The sequence below is a fragment of the Parambassis ranga genome, chromosome 15 (assembly GCF_900634625.1).
Source record: "Parambassis ranga chromosome 15, fParRan2.1, whole genome shotgun sequence".
NCBI lineage: Eukaryota > Metazoa > Chordata > Actinopteri > Ambassidae > Parambassis > Parambassis ranga.
Genome location: NC_041035.1, coordinates 646,692 through 665,793, shown reverse-complemented (window position 1 = coordinate 665,793; position 19,102 = coordinate 646,692). Strand labels below are relative to the sequence as shown.

The following is a 19,102-nucleotide window of genomic DNA, read 5'->3' as shown; positions in this document are numbered from 1 at the left end:
ATCTTCTTAACTAAAGTACACATCTCTGAGGACACTCTCCTCCTAACCTTCAGTCGTAAAGCAGTTTCTGGTTTTAAAGAAGTTACATGAGGATTTTAGTTCCAATACGGATGCTAAATATTATCATCAATGAATAACATAAAGACAGTAAATGAAACTCTACTCTTCCACCTGTAGGAGAGGCGAAGTCGACCCTGGACCGGCGCAGCACTCTGCATCTTTTCCGTCTCGGTGAGGCCATGCTGCGCATCGTCAGGAACAAGAACCGACCTCTGCTCCACATGATGAGGGCCTGGAGTGTGGTGGCGCCTCACCTGGTGGAGGTAGGGGATGGACAATTCTTTTAATGTCAGCCATATTGCTGCAGACAAATTGACCGGTTCTGTAATGTATCACTGTGATTGGTCAGGATATCTGACGTCTGGCACAGTGCATACGTGGATGATGCGCTGCAAACACAAAGCTTTCTGTGTCCCCTGTAGGCTGCATGTCACAAAGAGCGCCACGTATCCCAGAAGGCCGTTTCCTTTATCCATGATGTTCTCACAGAGGTGCTGACGAGCTGGGCGGAGCTTCCGCACTTTCACTTCAACGAGGCCCTGTTCAGGCCTTTCGAGCACATCATGCAGCTGGAGCTGTGTGATGAGGACGTACAGGACCAGGTACGGTTAGAAAAGGACATCGGTTCATTTTACCAACACACCAGATGTTTGAAGACGCTTCTCTGCCTACAGGTGATAACCTCAATAGGAGAGCTGGTAGAGATGTGCTCTCCACAGATCTTGTCAGGATGGAGGCCTCTTTTTAGCGCTCTGAGGACCGTCCACAGTAGCAAGACTGACACCAAAGACTACCTGCTGGGAGAATACTCTATGGGTAGATATGACAAGCCTTGTCCCACAGGAAAACACACTGTGGAGTTTATGGTCATAAAGCCACCCGTTTGTGATCTGTTTCCTTTTAGGGAAGTCCCAGGCACCAGTGTTCGACGTCTTCGAGGCTTTCATCAACACTGACAACATCCAAGTTTTTGCTAACGCTGCAACTGACTACATCATGTGCCTCATGAAGTTTGTTAAAGGATTAGGTATTCCTCACTGGCTTCTTTTTAATAAACTGTCACGGCTTTCAAGGATTTCATTGTTTTCTAGGATCAGGCAGTAAACTAGTGTTTCATCATAACCATACACAGTTTGTATTTAAGTCACATTTGAAGTCTAATGCTCTCCACAGTTATATTTGGACAGATCACCAGTCCATCACAGGGGCAACATACAGGCAAACCACCATTCACACTCACACTCACACCTAGGAGTCACCAATTGACCCATCAAGCACGTCTTTAGAATGTGAAGCTGGAGAAAACCCACGCAGGCACATGGAGAACTCCACACAGAAAGGCCCCAGAATCGAACAGGAACCTTCTTTAACTGTCAGACAGATGGACTCACATTAGTCTCTAGAACACTCTGGTATACAGAGGAGTTCATGGTCCACTCAATGACTGCAAGGTGTCCAGGTCCTGTGTCTGTAAAACAAGTCCAAACCATCAGTCCTCCACCACCGTGCTTGACAGTGTGTATGAGGTGTTTCTGTGTTTGGTTTCCAGCAGACATGGTGGTGAACATTAAGACCAAACACCTCCACTTTGGTCTCATGTGTCCATAGGACATTGTTCCACCAGTGTTGTTCTTTGTTCAGATGCAGTTCAGTGAACCTCAGTCCTGCTTCCATGTCAATGCTCCAGAGCAGCAAACTGCCAAAACGTCAGTTTTTATAGAGGTCTGTACACCTGCTGATGATCGGTTCATCACGGACTGATGATCAGCAGCACCTGCTGCAGCTCACAAGGGGGGTACTAACATTTGAACATGACGGTGTAAAATCATAGATCTTATACAAAGAATGTTCCTGTTTGGTTCTGGTGGGTTTTTTTGTTCCGTTTCGTGTATCTTAATTATTTTCTATGTAAATGTCTGACTGTGCAGGAGAGGTGGACTATAAGGAGATTGGAGACTGTGTCCATGTTTCAGGTTACAGCTCCACTGACCTCTGCCTGCCTGCTCTCGACTACCTCCGCAAATGTTCGCAGGTACCACCTCCTCCTACTGTGGTTGTTCTGCAGATATTTGTTCCCCTTTCCCTCCTAATGAAGTCTTATTTCAATTCATTGACAGCTGCTCGCCAAGATCTACAAGATGCCGTCCAAGCCAGTGTTTCTGGGGGCACGGCTTGCCAGCTTGCCTATGAGATCGCAGGAACGTTCGATCAGCAGTGAGGACGGGGTGGAATGTGTTCTCCAGGAGTTTGATGATGACACGGGTGAAGATGCTTTGCTCCTCTTTGTATTTTCATGAACGTTCTCTTAAACACAGCTTTAATGTCTAATCTGTGCTGCAGGGTTGATCCAGGTGTGGATTTTGTTATTGGAGCAGCTCACGGCAGCAGTGTCCAACTGCCCTCGACAGCACCAGCCTCCAACCCTGGAGCTGCTCTTCACTCTGCTCAGAGAGGTCACCACTGTGCCAGGTAAAGGCACGCCGGCGTTCTTTGCTGGAAGTTTATTTATTTATTTATTTGTACAAATAAGGAAAATTGGGTGTCCTCCCTCCAGGTCCAGGGTTTGCCATCTTCTCTGTCATCCAGCTCCTGCTTCCTGTGATGTCACTCTGGCTGCAGCGTAGCCATGGCGACCACGCCTACTGGGATGTGGCAGCCTCCAATTTTAAACACGCCATCGGTCTGTCATGTGAGCTGGTGGTGGAGCACGTCAACAGTTTCATACACTCGGGTGAGACACAGATGTGTGTTTCATATTCCTCGTCTGCTTCTCTATTTTGATTTTGTGAGTTTTAGTGATTTTTTTTTCGTTGTTTAAGTAGTCATGTGTGCTTCAGTGTCACCACATCGTGCTAATCAATCAGAAAATATAAGCTTCAAAAAGTTCTATTCAAAACACTTTAGTGCTCGTGCCTCAAGGAAAGACGAGCCCTGCATGTACAATGCAGTGTGTACTGTTTGAGCTGCTAATCTCTTGTTTTATTAAATGTCAAATGCTCCCCAACTCTCAGCGGAGTTGAGGAGGCTCAGCCTCAGTTTGTATTTTCTGTCGTGTATAAAGTGTGAAATGGAGTATGTAGCGAATCTCAGCCAGACACTGGTGTATGGAAAACATTTTATACATAAAAACATAAATGTGTTGCATTGCAGATATCGGGTATGAGTCACTCATCAACTTGATGCTGAAAGACCTGTTCAAGCTGCTGGTGGCCTGTGTGTCTGAACCAGCTGAGACCATCTCCAGAGTGGGCTGCTCCTGCATCAGGTGATGACCCTCTCAAAGTGACACCACAAGGATGAAGTAGAAGTTAGGAAGCCTCTCCCTGGTTGGGTTTATGTAGGGCTGAGTGTTTCATTGTTTTTCATCCATGTTTATGCATCTGTCAAATAATATTTGATCTGTCTGGCTCATAACCCAGGCAGCTGACCTAACAAAACTACATCCCACCTTTTATGATGTTAAAAGACCTGTTAGTCAGAGACTGTGTATTGCCCTGAAAACAGCCCATCATGCACCATCATGCACCATCATGCTGCTTGAAAGTGTGCACTGCAAAAGCACTAAATGTGTGTTAATCTATTGCTTAGTGTGATGTCACTGAGCGTGCATATGTGAGGAGTTTACACAGATTAACAGGAGGAACCAGGGCTCTGGAGTGCCGAAGGGAGGACAGGGTTTGAGAAGCAACAACTTTAATTACAGTTTTTTTGTTTTGTTTTTTGTTTTGGTCAAACTGTTCCTGTTTCCGGACCTTTCTTTGTTTCTGTCCTATGTAGGTATGTGCTGGTCACAGTGGGTCCAGTGTTTACAGAAGAAATGTGGAGGTTGGCCTGCTGCGCTCTGCAGGATGCTTTCTCAGCCACGCTGGAGCCTGTCAAGGTGCGAACACAAACACACATGCATACAGCACATCAGCAGGCCCAAAGAGGAAAACACTCACATTCCCAACAGGCCACTCCGATGTAACAAACCACATAATCCGTCCCAATCTGAAGCTGCTGGTTGGAACAGAAGTAATCTAAAAGCCTTCGCTGCTAATACTGTCAACATGCTGACATCCCACATAAGCTTGATAACCCCAGTTAACCTTCCACACTCACTGACAGAGACCGCTGCTGTGAGGAAGTGTCCGTGGCTCATGCTGATTTAACCCTCATGTGTTGTTCGGGACATTTTTGTCCTCTGAGAGAAATTTTTCTGTTTATTTTGGCCATAACTTTGTCAATATGTGGACAAATTGAATCATTTTTCCTCAATAAGCTTAATTTTACATAAATTTTGTTAATATGATTTTAAAATTTTTCATAGGTCAACGGTACACTGTGGGCAAATTTTACCCCCTAATGTGTTAACTTAACTAACTTTAACGGTTTAAAAATATATTAGATAAATATTTTTTTGAAATTTTTTTGCATTGGAACTGAAGTTAATTAAAAGGTCTATGCAAAAAAATTTCAAAAAAATATTTATCTAATATATTTTTAAAACCGTTAAAGTTAGGGGACGTTTTTGTCCCCGAACAACACATTAGGGTAGTGTTTGCGAACAATGCATGAGGGTTAAACCTCTCATCCCTCTGTTGGGAGGAGAAAGGAAAGACCATGCCACCTCCAAGCTGTCTTCCCTCAGAAGAACTCCAACCTCTGCTAGAAGCAATTTAGTATAATTCCTACACTCATTACAAATATTGCTAAAATCATTTTAAAGGTAATTTTTGAGACAATCCGCTCAGCCTGATGAGACATTTGTGTTAATTCATTAATGGTGGCACCTTCATGCTGTGTGTGGGAAGGTACCACCTGGGAGAGGACAGATTTAAAGCCTCAGCAGGAGTCCAAGCCCTGCTGCTCCATGTCAGCTGTGCAACAACTTCTAATGTGTGTGTGTGTGTGTGTGTGTGTGTGTCTGTGTGTGTGTGTCTGTGTGTGTGTGTCTGTGTGTGTGTCTGTGTGTGTGTGTCTGTGTGTGTGTGTGTGTCTGTGTGTGTGTGTGTATTTTTACAGCTATTTGTGTGAGAACCATGAGTGTTATACCTTTTAATGAGGACATTTTGTAAAGTGACTTGTCATTTCTGTGACTCTCAAATGGCCATTTGTAGGTTCAGACTTGCTTTGAGGATGATGTTAGAATCAGGGATAGTTAGTTAGGGTGGGGGCTTACAATGGTTAAGGCTATGGTAAGGGTCAGTAATCATCCTCATAAAGATAGCTGTACAAGCTTGTGCATGTGTGTGCATGCGTTGGTGAGTATGTGTGTTTGTGTGTTAGCAGAGGTGACATCGCCAGGCGTATTAGTAGATGCTGTGTGTTCCTGCAGCTGCCTGCCTGAGAACTGCTAAGCAGCTTTACAGCTTAGAGCTGTGTGTGTGTCTGTGTGTCTGTGTGTCTGTGTGTCAGAGAGAAAGATGAGGGTGTCGATGAATTTACCACCATTTTTTTAATTGTTTCTAGAAAATAGAACTTTGGGGTCAAAGATAAACACATACAGAGGATACGTCAGTTGAAGCCATTTCTCTCAGACGTGTTAGAAGGAAGATTCAATGAATTGATGATACATTTGAAAAACTGCATCAAAAGAGACGTTAAATCTCTACACTGCCTCTGGAGTTTTTGTGCTTAAAACCTGAGATTAATAGGCAGAATATCAACAATAGCTCAGCTTGCTGGCAGCACATGGACAAACATGCTGATTTTGTTTATGTAACAGCTTTCTGTGCTACATGTGGGAGTTATTGTCTTATGAAGCAAACCCTATTGATTTAGGTCTGTTTATATAACCGCTTCTGTTGAGTCCAACAAGTTGTGTGGCAGCATTCGATGCCCATGTGTAAAGATGTGCAGTGATACAGCTCTGACAGTACAACCAGACCCAGCAGCCACTGTCTTTGTGCAACTCCTTTGGTACTTTATGTTCAGGATGACACTGGAATCCTTAAAGGAGGATTGGTGTGTTGCAGCACACACACAGTAACAGGTTACACTTTGTCTTAACACTTAAAAAGATTAAAGAGATAAAAGAGTTTAGAGTTGAGAAAAATATCGTTAGTGTCTACAAAGATCTAGAAGTTTATCAAAGAGCTTCAGGTTTCAAGAACTGCTGAGAGTCAAACAGGATGTGGAAGGTTCGAGATGTGTCTAAAGAGCCGAGAACAGCTGCAGAGACGCTAGTGAAGGATTGAACCAAGTCTGGACCTGAAGAGTCAGAGAAGACCGTCACTAGAGTCCTGCACAGGAACGGACTGTCAGACCAAGAAGACCTGCAGCAAAGACACAAAGTCAGACTGAAGTGTGCTGGAGACTCTGAATATCTTAAGAAAACCTGAAGCAGCCGGCACCAAAACTGGGTCTTGGTCTCAGTTTTGTCTTCCAACATGAGAATGACCAGAAGCAGTGAGGTAGTGAAGGACTACCTCCAGAAGAGCAAAGTGAATGTTACTGACTCGACTGCTCAAAGCTCGGACCAGGGTCCATGCACAGAGGCCATCAAGTCTGGAGGAGCTTGAGAGATTCAAGAAGAATGGACTAGGATTCCTCAGGAGACATGACTCAAACTTGAATAATGAATATAATAAATAATAAATAATGTCGGCTTCGTGGATACAGTCAGACTGTTGGAAATGTTGTGGTCACAGTTCTTCATTAAATCAGACATTAGGATATTAAACAGGAGCTTTTCAAATATACCAGGACCAGAACCAGGGGCTGCATACCAACGCATGTCAGATAGAAGCTGTGGATGTTTGCACTTTGTATGGTGAAGGTCTGGAGGTTAAACTGCAGTTAACATGTAGCTTATGCTTTCAGACATATGAACACATGACCTTTAACTTGGTTCATAGAATAGTTTGGTATTTAACCAGCTCTCTCTCTCTGTGTCAGAACCTTCTGGCCTGTTTCCATAGTGGCTCAGACAGCTTCTCCGGAGACGCCTGCGAGGTGAAAGTGGCGGCTCCTTCTCATTCTCCTTCAGCCGAGGCAGAGTACTGGAGAATTAAAGCGATGGCTCAGCAGGTCGGTCTGACTCTTATGACTTTTAAGATTTTACATTGTGCGTTGTGGCCTGTTTGGGAGAGATGATCAGTGTCCTCCTTTGGGTCCTAGGTCTTTATGTTGGACACACAGTGCTCCCCAAAGACGCCCAACAACAAAGATGGCTTTGAGCACGCTCAGTCCTGCGTCCTCATCATCGAGCTGCCGTCCGACCAGCAGTCAAACGGACACACTCAGAAGAGGTGCGCACACAGTAACACAAACTAACCTAAAGCTGCACCCTGATCCCAAAATTCCTCCTGACTAACCTGAATCATGGTCTTTTGTGTCTCACTAACTCTCTCTGCTTGTCTCTCTGCTGCTGTGGTCACAGGAAAATTGGGTATGTAAACTGTATGTTCAGCCACTCAACAGCCACATGGCTGTGCCCGCTCGTGTAGACTCACACAGTGTGGACAACATGCAACTTGTAATTAATACACTGTGTATTTAGCAGATAGTTTGCTAAGCTGCTGACACAGTGGCTAATGTGTAGCTACTACTTTACATTCAAAGCTACTTTGAAAAGCTGTTATCCATGTGAGGTGGATCAAACAGGTAAAGGGACAGTTCATCTAAAAATCAAGAGTGACTGACTGCAGGAAAATCTATTCAGTGGAAAACAGTTCCTACATACAGGCACGGTCAAATGTACCCCTCTGTATTAATGCAATGTGTTTCTGTAAAAAATAAAATAATAAAAAGTCATCTGATAGTAGTGGGTCTTAGATTTAGGCTAATCAAAAACAACAAAAGCCTACGGGCCTGTTTAAGTCCTGTGGAAGCTGTAGGAGGGGACACAGCATAAAAAGAACTTTAGAAAGGACTTTAGATCTCAGCCATCACACAAAAGCAGCAAATCACATCACATTTTATTTGTCTCTACAGTTGTACATAGTCCAATGCATAGTGAAATGTTTGTGTATCCATTCGGGCGTATGTACGCATACACAACAGTAAGAAGAGCAAAGGAAGCACACGAGGCGCTGTAAACCAACCAGGCAGGTCAGAGATGAGGGAAAGTATGATTAATGTAATGACATGTTTATGGGCCCTGTCTCTGCAGATGTTATCACAAACATCACTGTTTATCTCAAAGCTGGGTCAAAGGTCATGTATTGGTTCATGCTTTGTTTGTTTTTGTTGTGATTCCACCGCCATGCAGGATCCCCTTCCGGACCATCGTGGTGAGTCTGCTCTCGCACCAGGTTCTGCTCCAAAACCTCTCCGACATCCTGCTGGAAGAGTTTGTCAAACAGCCCGACGGTCAGGAAAGGGTCACACCTGTGACCTCTGACCCCAGCAGACCTGCAGCAGGCTTCCTGCGCTACATCTCTATGACAAACCTGGCCATAATCCTGGACCTGCTGCTGGACTCTTACAGGTCACTGGAGCATCGCATGGATCTCTGATCCTGCTGGCTTGTTCCAAAGCTAACTGTTACTCTTACCTTTGCAGGACTGCACGGGACTTCGACACCCGGCCGGGTCTTAAGTACCTGCTGATGAAGGTGTCAGGCGTCTGTGGTGCCGCCAATCTTTATCGTCAGTCTGCCATGAGCTTCAACCTGTACTTCCAGGCCCTGCTGTGTGCCACGCTGAGCCAGGCTGACAGCATGACGGCACAGCAGGTATGATAAAACCACGGGACGAAGAAGTGACGCATCTATGGAGTGGCTAAAAGCGTGCAAGCGGAAAGATCTGATCAGAAGAGATCTGGTTTGACTGAGGAGGTCTAAAGAGTACAGTGGTCCAGTAGCTGGGCCATCAGACCCACATACACAGCTTTGGGTAAATGTATTGACAGATCAGCTGTTAGACGTTCAGTATCTTTCATTTATGTTTTATCAACGTTTGTTTAAAAACATCATGATAATGAGCCTTTTGTCATTATGTAGGTGTGATAAGGATGAAGCATGTGCTGAATGCTTCCTGCACAACAATGGACATAGATACATTAATGACTAGTAAAGTCCAGCTGCCTTTAATTAAAGCAGATCCTCACATTTTGATCCTGCTTCCCCGGCTGAAGGCAGACATGTTGCTGGTTGTTTTGCCACACAGTGGTCTGTTGTGTGACATCTGTACATGACCTCAGTTACCTCAGACCTCAGTTCATGACCTCAGTTACTCAAACTAGCATTCAAAGACTGTGTTTTTCAGGAATTATCACTACTTTATAGAGCCTTCCTAGTCTCACAGGAGCAGCCAGGTGCACAGAAAATCATCTTAAAATGAATTCTGATTCTGATGAGTTGCCTTCACCAGTTGTACTTTATCAGGTTTTTAACATTTTGTTCCAGATTTATTTCTGTATTTGTTTGTTTGCTAGGTGTAACAAGACATTTGGAGCAGGTAGTATGTTTATGTAGAATACAATAATATTTTAACATGCATTCATTTCTAATGATTTACATGCCACCTACTAAAGACATAGGAGTCGCATGTTAACCTTACCTTAACCTAACCTTAACCTAGAAACATTCTGATTGCTCAGCTCAGCTTCTGCTTTTTTTAATGTTTCACACTGTGTTCAGGTGAAGAGGATTCTGTATGAGGAAGAGGAGGGAAGCTCTGACTCCTCTCATCCTGAATCTGCCTCATCTGAGGATGAAGACATCTTTGAAGAAACAGCTCAGGTGATGCACAGACTCACACAGGGTACAGGTTCTGTCCTTCTCTGTCCTGTAACGAGGACAGTCCTCGGAGGCTTTCCTGAGCTTTGCACACTCCGATGTAGCAGGGTAAATGTCTGACTCGTGTATTTGTAATATCAAAAACCATCCAGGTCAGCCCTCCTCGCGGCCGGGACAAACGACATCCATGGCGAGCTCCGGTCCCATCACTCAGTGTGCAGCCACTGGGCAGCGCCGACTGGGCCTGGCTGGTCAAGCGGCTCTACAAGCTGTGTATGGATCTGTGTAACAGCTACATCCAGATGCACCGAGACCTGGAGAGCATGCTGGAGGAGACGGCGATGCTCAGAGGGGGAGGAGACCACATCTTCTTTCTGCCTCTCTTCCAGTCTGAAACATCCACCCCGACATCAGCAGGCGGGCTGTCTGCGAGGGGGACGCCCTCAGAGGAGGGTGGATACAGGTGTCAGACCACAGACATTAGTGCGTCACCTGGAGACACACCCACACCAAGTCCAGGGTTCAGGTCTGACTTCAGTTATTGTATTGCACCTTTCTGTGTATTGTGGTGCTCTATCATCAGACCTCTTCAATAGTTGAATTGTCTTTGTCGCTTCCCCTCACAGCTGCACAGGAAGTCTGCCACACCACTTTCGGACCGGAGGCGAGCGGAGGGACTCCAGCCTCACAGCCAGCTCAGGAGGAGGAGTGTCTGGCACCTCTGTACCAGGAAGGAGAAAGGAATGGTGGGAAAGCGCAGGAAACAAATTATACACCATCGCCACGGACAAAACGATCAGCAAACTGATGATGGAGTACAAGCGCAGGAAGCAGCAGCAGCAGCAGCCACAGCAGAGCCACGTCAATCTGTTCATGAAAGAGCAGGGCCGGGCAGCAGCAGGAGGCGGGGGTGGGGACAGGAGGGGCCCTGTGGAGCCACAGAGGCCCCCACAGAGGCCTCAGCAGCTAGTGGACCAGCAGGGACCACCTTTGAGGCACTCCGTCAGCGCAGGACCGGAGGTGCTGAGGCAGGAGAAGAGGCCGAGGTCAGGATCCACCATCAGCTCCCACAGCATCTCACTGAGAGACTCTGAGGCTCAGATCCAGGTGAAATGAGTGCCCACTTTAAATGCTGTTTATTACAATAAGGTGTAGTGATGTTTGAACTTGGCTGCATTCCAGGCCATGCAGCCTACATCCAGATCTCTGTTATTAAAACCGCCCCCTCTTTCTGCAGGCATGGACCAACATGGTCTTGACTCTTCTCAACCAGGTCCTTCTCCTGTCAGACTCCTCCTTTCTGGCCCTCCAGCCGGTTCTCTACCCCTGCCTCAGCCAGCTCTCCTGCCACGTGACTGACGGCCGCGTCCGCCAGGCGCTGCGCGAGTGGCTGGGCCGGGTCGGCAGACTCTATGACATCATTATGTGAGCGAAGACTTGGGAAAGCAGCGAACACCGTCAGTCAGTAAAGGATGTAAACAGAGTAAGCATCAGAGAAATGGCACGTGTTACTGTGTCCATGGGAACCAACAGGAAGGGGGGGCGGTTGTGATGAAGGATGGGCTCTGCTCCTGCTCCTGAGTCAAACAGCTGTTGCTGGATCATTCATTTCTCTTGACTTGTTTGCCTTTACATGTGTCTCTGAAATCCTAAGTGTGTCATCCTATGTGGGTGCAAATGGAAATGTGCATGTGCAGTTTAGGACAGGTTTTTACAGCTGTTCCTTTGAGATGCTTTAACATGTCATATACCACACAGCTTCCTGCAGCCAGCAGGACAGTGAGGCACAGTGCGCTGCTGGAAATGTCCCTACAGGTCATGGCAACATAGACCAAACTTTGATTAGTCCACATAATAGCATTGATTTTCCCCTACACACGTTTGGCTGCAAAACCGAGCACTCCTTGGATCAAATCCAAATCCAGTTTACTGGCCCTGGAGTCCATGGAGTCCATGGGTTTCTTGTGGTGTTGACACAGCAGATCGAGGCCCCACATGTGGTCAAAACCTCCACAGGGAGAAACATGAATCTGGCTCATCCCCGCCCACATGTGCTCAAACACCATAGTAATGAATGCAACCTGTTTTATTTATAGCTACTTTACTACATTTCTAACTCAGTGTGAAGACAGACAGTGACTCTGATTATATATGAATGGAGCCAGCTTTACATCCCCTGCCGTCGTATTATTGAATGTTTTTATTCAGGCTGCAACATGCAGTGTGTATTTGCCTGATGTGTTGTTTTTCCTATTTACGTATGTGTAATGTAAATTATTTAATGCATTATATTGAGACTATTGTATTTTCTGTGAGCACTGGATTTCATGTTTTACAGATGTACTCTATTTATTCTTTGCCATTTGGTTTGTATTGGTTAGTCCCCTCAGCCCATCCTCTGTAAGAACATCAACCGTTCTCTGCTCCTGTGTAAAAAGCTAAATGTGCACCGTGGTCCTTCTGTCTGTGAACATCCACAGCAGCAGAAAACACCTCAACAACACATCAGTGGGTGTTTGTTACTGAGCTCCATTCATTCTCCTGCACATGTTAGGGCAGATTAGGAGAGACTGGATGAATGGAAGCAGAGCGTGTTGAAGTAAATTCAGCATATTGAGGGCAGGCAGACGGGTGGAGGAGGCGGAGCATGTGAAGCTTCTAAGAAGATTTACTCCTTTCTCTTTTCCACCCATTTCATCAGCAGCTGTGGGCTTGTCTCTCATCTGCACTCATCCCTCTGTGGTTCATTCACTCCTTTGTGCCAGATGTCTCCCTCTCTGTGTCGACTGGAAGCCGGACGTGCAGCTCAGCACCACAGGCGGCAGGTTCACAGTGGCTCAGCCTCAGGCTGTAGCTTCAGTTTCCAGACTTCATCGGAGCTCTTCTCTCTCTGGATGACTCCTCTTTGTTGATCTGACAAAGCGCATTGCCAGCTGTGTGTGTTTGGTGCCTTTAACACATGAAGACTGAAGACGATCCTTATTGTGTCACTGGGTCTAATCCAAATAGATCCGTGGCCTCCAAATGTGTTCAGATGCTTCCAGTCTGTCCCTGCAGATGTATCAGTGCTCTACACTGTCATTATCATTACAGGGAGGGGCAGTCGGCTAGCTTCACCAGGGGAAACTGTTCTGTTGATTACAGCATGCTCCATGACCCGAAACTTAAGCGTGTGCTGATCATGTAGGAAGCGTTGTGTGTTACTGAGAAGCCAGAGCAGTCACTAGGAACAAACGTTGGCAGCAATCCCAACGTAAACTCTCTGTGATCGCGTTTTCCTTCTAGTCAGTTTAGACACAAATCAGATTTTAAACTTGCCACTTAATGTTGAAGTTAGAAAGCATCCCACAGTGGAAACCTGCAGCAGACTGACTACATGTTACTACGTCTGCAACATCTGGCAAAGAGTCTGGCAGGTCTCTCCTTATTCATAGAAATCCATCTTACAGGGTCGCTGCTGCATGTTCGACCTTCATTTCCAACGAACCAATAACCCACAAACGGTGTTAGTGCATCACGCTGCTCTGTCCACCCTGTCTCCATACTGTCCCTTTGAACTGTCCCTGTTTGTCCCCATTCCCTGTGGTTGGAGGGCGAGCAGCTGGACAGATGTTGTCGGCCATCAGTGTGATCAGCAGCAGCACAGTGAAAGGATTTAGTTGGTGTTAAGTCCACATTTATAAAAAGCAGTGGGCCAACGTGTCGGTGTCATGCAGCGATTCCTACCACACTGTACATTCAGTCAGTCCCTGTGAGGGTCCTGCTTCCTCTGGTTGTGTTGTGCTGTTTGATGAGCTCTGGAATGCCGACTGCCTGCATTTCTGACAAATAATGTACATGTATCAAATCACTGGAGATCAGGAGAATGATTGTGGCATGCTGAGGAACTTGATCTGCACTCTAAGCCGATTGGATGCACTTGGGTAGAACTCACTCCGGACATTGTCAGCGTTAAGTCTTTGTTGGAGCTCTTTTTGCTTTGGATTTGCCGGCAGCTCCTTCCTCTGTCCTTTTGTCGGGAAATTCTAATCGCGTTTGTATAATAATTCACTGTAAAATCATCCACAGGGATTACTGGGCCTGGCAGTGACCTGCTGTCGCTGCTCTTGGCTCGGACAGTCTCGAAAGCTAAGAACTTATGAAAACAGGTGTCACACATAAAACACATCACGGACTGTTATGTTGGGCTGCTCTTGTTTAATAAATGGATTTCTGGTGGATCCGTTTTGCAGACAGGTCAGACCACGGGCTGTCTAAGAGCAGAGGATGCAGAGCAGCTTTGACTGGGCCGTCCTGCTGGATGGACAGACGTGTGACCCAGACATTTGACACAGTTTCTGAAGTGGAGGGTCAGGACAGGGCATCATGGGAAGTCCAGCCACAGGAAATAACGTCCAATCAGATAAAAACTCACTTTAGTGACGGTCCTTTGCTTTGTGACATTGACGATGACGTCAGTGCTGAAAGTTTAAAACATGCTTTGTGATGGGGCCTGAGCATCGACCCGAACACACTGATCCGTGTGCCTTTTAGGGGGGGTGTGAAGAGTATCTGTTTGCTTCCTTTGCTGACCACTGCTGGATCCAGACCAGCGGTCGGCTGATGTTGTGACTGTGATTTCTAAGAGTGCGTCGATCTTTTTCTGCTTTTGATATGGAAGCACCTGTAGTACTCTCCTCCCGATGTTTGTAACCTGGCTTTCCTCCTTTCCCCTGAGCTCCGCTGTGTAGCTGTCTTGTTTCGAAGCTTTTGTCAGCAGGCCTGTGAGCTCTGTGTGCACAATAAAAAGCAGTTTGTCCCATACTGTGGTGGTCGTCATTGGTTATCTGTCATCATGTGTAAACTGTTTATGTCATAATGAGTCAAGACTGAGGACTACATCTCTGTGGTTCTGTTGTACAGTTGACACACAGGCCTGCAGCTGTTTAAACTAATTGAACTAGAGCAATGACACATGTCGCATGTTCAGAAGTTAGTCTCCTCTTTTCTGTTTTTTAATGCAAACCTTTTTTAATTTTAAGAAAATCATCTGATCATAGTGGGTCTTTGTAATCAGTAACTACAACTTACAACAAATGACAAAACAAACCAGGTAAATGTTAAGTTACCCCAGACTTCTCATGATGGCTTTGGCATCAATGAGTTGAAGTTATGGTTTCATCAGTCAGAACTTTGGTCCATTCTTCTTCACAACACTCAGTTCATTGGGGTTCTTGGAGTATTTACTTATGCACAGACCTCCTAAGGTCCGGTCTGACTGGTCCATTCCAAATCCTTGATTCTTTTATATGTAGATCATTGTTCTGTTGTATGACCCAAAAAACCCTGTAGTCCTGGATGGGGCCTCCATTGATCATAACATCTCAGAACTGCTAACTGTATCTGTGGAATCTGAGGGTAATTCAGCACATTCTTCAAACTTATTCTTAATCATTGAGATCAGGGTCACATGGTCTGTAAGACTGCTGGGTGCTGCATGTCAAAGTAACATCCAGCAGGCCCAGAACCCAGGGTTTCCCAGCAGACCACAGCAGCACACCATGCCTTTCCTTTAACTTTATTGGTGCTATGCTGGGTCTACCTCACAGGGAAGGCCAGAAAGGCCCACCGGGCTGTGAGCTGGGGGACGCTCTGACCCAGCTTGGTCCTTGTTAAAGCCTTCTGCTGGCCACCTTTCAGACCTCTGACATCAGCCTCGAGGAAAAAATGTCCACTGCTGCCTAACTAACCCTCCCACTGACCGGTGCCATGGTAACAGATAATCAGTGTTATTAGCTCCACCTGTTCGGGTTTAGAATGTCGTGGCTCATGGGTGCACACAGCTGTGCTGTACTGTTCTCCCTGCAGCTCTAGACCCTCCCATCAGGACCACTGACGTGTCCCTGCCGCTGGCCTCGTCCCAGCCCCCCTCCCCTTCGCAGAGCCATTACTTCAGTCTGATCCTGTCAGCGCAGCGGTCAGTGTCCCTCTGAGCGCTCAGCGGACTCCCCTCTGTGTCCACAGTTAACACAGTGTGTTCTTGGCCCCTGTGGCCCCCTGGCTCCAGCTAGGTTTCAGATCCTCCTGCACCATGCGGTCTCTACTGGAGAGCAGCTGGATGAAGTTTGGACCAGCTGGCCGGGACTCTCTGGACTGGACCCCTGGCTCCTCTGCTCTGCCGTCCACTGACGGACAGGCGTCTGTGAGTAAATGTGATTTCATTCAGTATTGTTTGTGTCCGGTCTGTCCTGTGCTTTTGATTTGATTCATTAATACAATTTGAATAAATAGAAAAACGAAAATAAAAAGAAGTGAAGAATGAACTTTCAGCAGCACTTTACAGGCCGTGTTATGAAAGTCAACATATATATATATATAAAATATATGACTATAATAGGCACAACAATGACTTTGTCCGGCATTGTTTTTATTTTTGTAATTTCTAAAAACATCTTACTTTTTAATCCTATGTTGAAAACTATACAGAAAAAAACCCGCATTTGATTTTTAAAAATATATATTTTTTATTTGAGTTCTCCATGTATTAGGAATTTAAAATGTACACATATAGGAGCAATATATCAGTGGTTTGATGATACAGATTAAACAATCACACAGAGCACTGTTATGACTGACGCTGCCCTCTGTTGGCCAGATGTGTCAGGGACACAGCTGTCCACTGTGTCCCTTTATTTATTTGCAAATGCTTTTAATAAGTGAAACCCAACATGTTACATACAATCTGTACTTAATTTTTTTATTTTGTGCATTCATTTGTATTAACATAGTCTGGCTTGTGTCTGTTTCACAGGGCCAGGGTTCAGGTGCAGCCATCAGCGCTGCATCCATCACCTACATCGTCATAGCAACCATCTCTTTCCTCCTCCTTCTGCTCAGCATCCTCGGCCTCTTCATCTGGCGCAGGAGGCGTGGCTTCAGCTTCAATGGCAAGCTGGGACTGGCCAATGTGATCGCGCTGGAGGACCTGCAGGACCCGGAGAGGAACTGTGAGCTGCTCTCCTCCCTGAGGCGCAGCTTCAGAGGGCAGCACCAGCGACCCAGCTGCAGTTCTGAACAAGACGTGACAGACGGCGTCTTCCTCATGGTCTACCTGCCCTCCCCGTATGAGCAGACCCTCACCAGGATTGCCAGAGTTGCCAGCATTAACAGCTCGAAGGACGTGGAACTGCTGCCGCCAAGTCCAGGGCCAGAGACGGGCAGCAGAGAGGAGGACGAAGGGATGATGGTGGACGACAATGCGATCATAGAAGAAGAAATCAAGGACTAAGTTAAAGCAGGATACAGGAGTGACGAGCCATGTGTTCACTTACCAAGACTCAACCGAACACTAAAGGATGTGGAACCAGGTCCGGTCTGTTGAGCTGAACACGGCCTGGGTTCCTGCTGAACACTGAACACTACAGGATGGCTTTGATCCCGTACAGAAGCATTAAAGACTGTCCACTAAGACTGAGGATTGCTTCTAGTGTTCACAGTGTGGACACGGCTACTGGTCTGCTTCTTTTGTCTGGACTTTGGACTGTACAACATGTACATCTGGATTTATAAGAAACCTGTTTTTTATTCTTATGGTGTATTGTTCTGTAACAGCTTTAGCCTCCTTTTATTTTCCTAAGCATGACCTGACCTCTGTTATCCGGGTCACTTTTTAGCAGCTGGAATCCTTTGGAAATGTTTTGTTGCTCCTCCAAGCAGGCCAGTTCCCCAAATAAACTCTTAAATAGAACCTTGGAGCAATGTGAGGATCAGATATAGTTCAACAGCCCTGAATTTTATAATATTCTCACTCATCTGTAATGTCTGGCAGTTGCAGTATATTGTTGTCGCATTGTTTGACTTGTTGACACAATAAAGTGGGAACGTGGTCCATTGGCTTGTTCTCCACTCAGTATGTATTTTGACACCTCACACCTGTGACACCTCACCAGGTGATCGGGCAGCTTGTTATAATGTAGCTACAGTGCACTGGTTTTCAATAAATGATGATACAGCTGACCAAGTGTGACACCAGCCGGCTGCAGACCGTGAATCACCTTTTTAATGGTATAAAAACAAAAGGAAACACAACTGAAACCTGATCAGCCAATCAGAGCAGGGTTTGCTTGCCACTAGCTGTAACTGCAGGACAACAGGTCGCCCTTCTTTGCTTTTTGTAACATAACACCAATGTATAAGATAATTTCCACAGGTCACCTGACAACAAGGCCACTTCCTGGAGCTGTCACCATGTGTCTATCCAGCACATTAGCAACAATGGTCTGGTCTAAGTTTAACGCTCCTCATCACCTGCAGAACCCACAACTACCACCAGACATGAATAAAACAACAAGAAGATCTGAGTAACGTGACAGAACCCCCTGAAGCATGTTACTGTCTGCAGTGACAGGAATGAACCCAAAACACCAGCGTTCTACTTCACAGCTGCGTGAGCTCGGAGCCGTTTCATTCCATTTACACATGTTTAGAGGACACGTTTGTTAGGACAAGTGGTGACTCTAAATCTTGTCTTATAAAAGTTTAAAAGTTAAAATAAAAACATGAGTCTCTGTGTTGTGCTCCAGAGGTGTCCCCTCACACTAAATATTTAGCGGTGGCTCGTACTGTCCTCAGAAGTAGCAGAAGGACTTATCACCCACAGCTCACACTGCCGGAACATGTCAGTCACACAAACCATCAAACCTCAATCAACCTCAAATCACTTTATCACAGTGTGTTTGTAAGCTACTGAAGTCAGTTAAAGCACAAACTTCACACCCATGTATGTGTCCTTATGGCCGTCCAGCACACATTCATTAGTGTAATGAGGTTTGTATTGTGTTGTTCCCACTTGCTGTCCATGTTGGAGGGTTACCGTAGTGTTTGTCTGCTCTGTCCTTTTGTGGATTTGCTTGATTTCTCCTGTGTAAAGGCACAGCTGACAAGCTGCTGGTGTGTATGAGCTGCTGTAAGGTGACAAACACAGCAGCTTCAGCCACTGTGTGGCTGTTGACCAGCTGATGTGGTGAAACGGTAGCTGTCTCCAAACCCTTCAGAGAATGAAGGCTGTTTCAGTAAGTATTTTATGTATGCCAGTGTATTTTTTAAATTGCTTTGATTCTTTTGTAAGTATAAGGAATTCAAATCTTTTTTTCCTCCCAAGTGGAACTTGTTTGGAAATGGCCCCTCCTTGTGGAATAACAGAATATTGCTGATAAAGAACTGATGAGTTTGTCTGCTAGTTCTCCTTTTGACAAAGGAAGGGGTGACTCCATGAAGATTAAACCCTCCAGACTAGAAACAGGCGAACAGACTGTGGCAGCAGTGCTTTGACATGGATGTGAAGGAAGGACTTTTTAATAAAATCATTTAACAGGAATAAGGGAGCGTTTGGCTTAGCTG

At 45.8% G+C, this 19,102-nt stretch overlaps 1 protein-coding gene across 3 annotated transcripts in view; it reads left to right on the top strand.

Annotated features, from left to right (window-relative positions):
• The window catches only part of arfgef3 (ARFGEF family member 3), a 39,598-nt gene extending 25,071 nt beyond the window's left edge, over window positions 1–14,527 (top strand). The window contains exons 24-42 of one of the 3 annotated variants that reach the window (XM_028423405.1): window positions 178–323; window positions 483–662; window positions 735–876; window positions 965–1,087; window positions 2,034–2,092; window positions 2,178–2,322; window positions 2,401–2,529; window positions 2,615–2,791; window positions 3,211–3,325; window positions 3,838–3,940; window positions 6,940–7,071; window positions 7,162–7,292; window positions 7,424–7,432; window positions 8,255–8,473; window positions 8,548–8,719; window positions 9,626–9,727; window positions 9,877–10,250; window positions 10,351–10,831; window positions 10,962–14,527. In XM_028423405.1, the coding sequence (XP_028279206.1) occupies window positions 178–323; window positions 483–662; window positions 735–876; window positions 965–1,087; window positions 2,034–2,092; window positions 2,178–2,322; window positions 2,401–2,529; window positions 2,615–2,791; window positions 3,211–3,325; window positions 3,838–3,940; window positions 6,940–7,071; window positions 7,162–7,292; window positions 7,424–7,432; window positions 8,255–8,473; window positions 8,548–8,719; window positions 9,626–9,727; window positions 9,877–10,250; window positions 10,351–10,831; window positions 10,962–11,153 (3,131 nt within the window). In that variant the 3' untranslated portion in view covers window positions 11,154–14,527. Of the gene's footprint in view, window positions 1–177; window positions 324–482; window positions 663–734; window positions 877–964; window positions 1,088–1,988; window positions 2,093–2,177; window positions 2,323–2,400; window positions 2,530–2,614; window positions 2,792–3,210; window positions 3,326–3,837; window positions 3,941–6,939; window positions 7,072–7,161; window positions 7,293–7,423; window positions 7,433–8,254; window positions 8,474–8,547; window positions 8,720–9,625; window positions 9,728–9,876; window positions 10,251–10,350; window positions 10,832–10,961 lie in introns of all 3 variants that reach the window. The other 2 variants (XM_028423402.1, XM_028423404.1) reach the window with 2 other exon arrangements.
• Window positions 14,528–19,102: the final 4,575 nt, after the last annotated feature.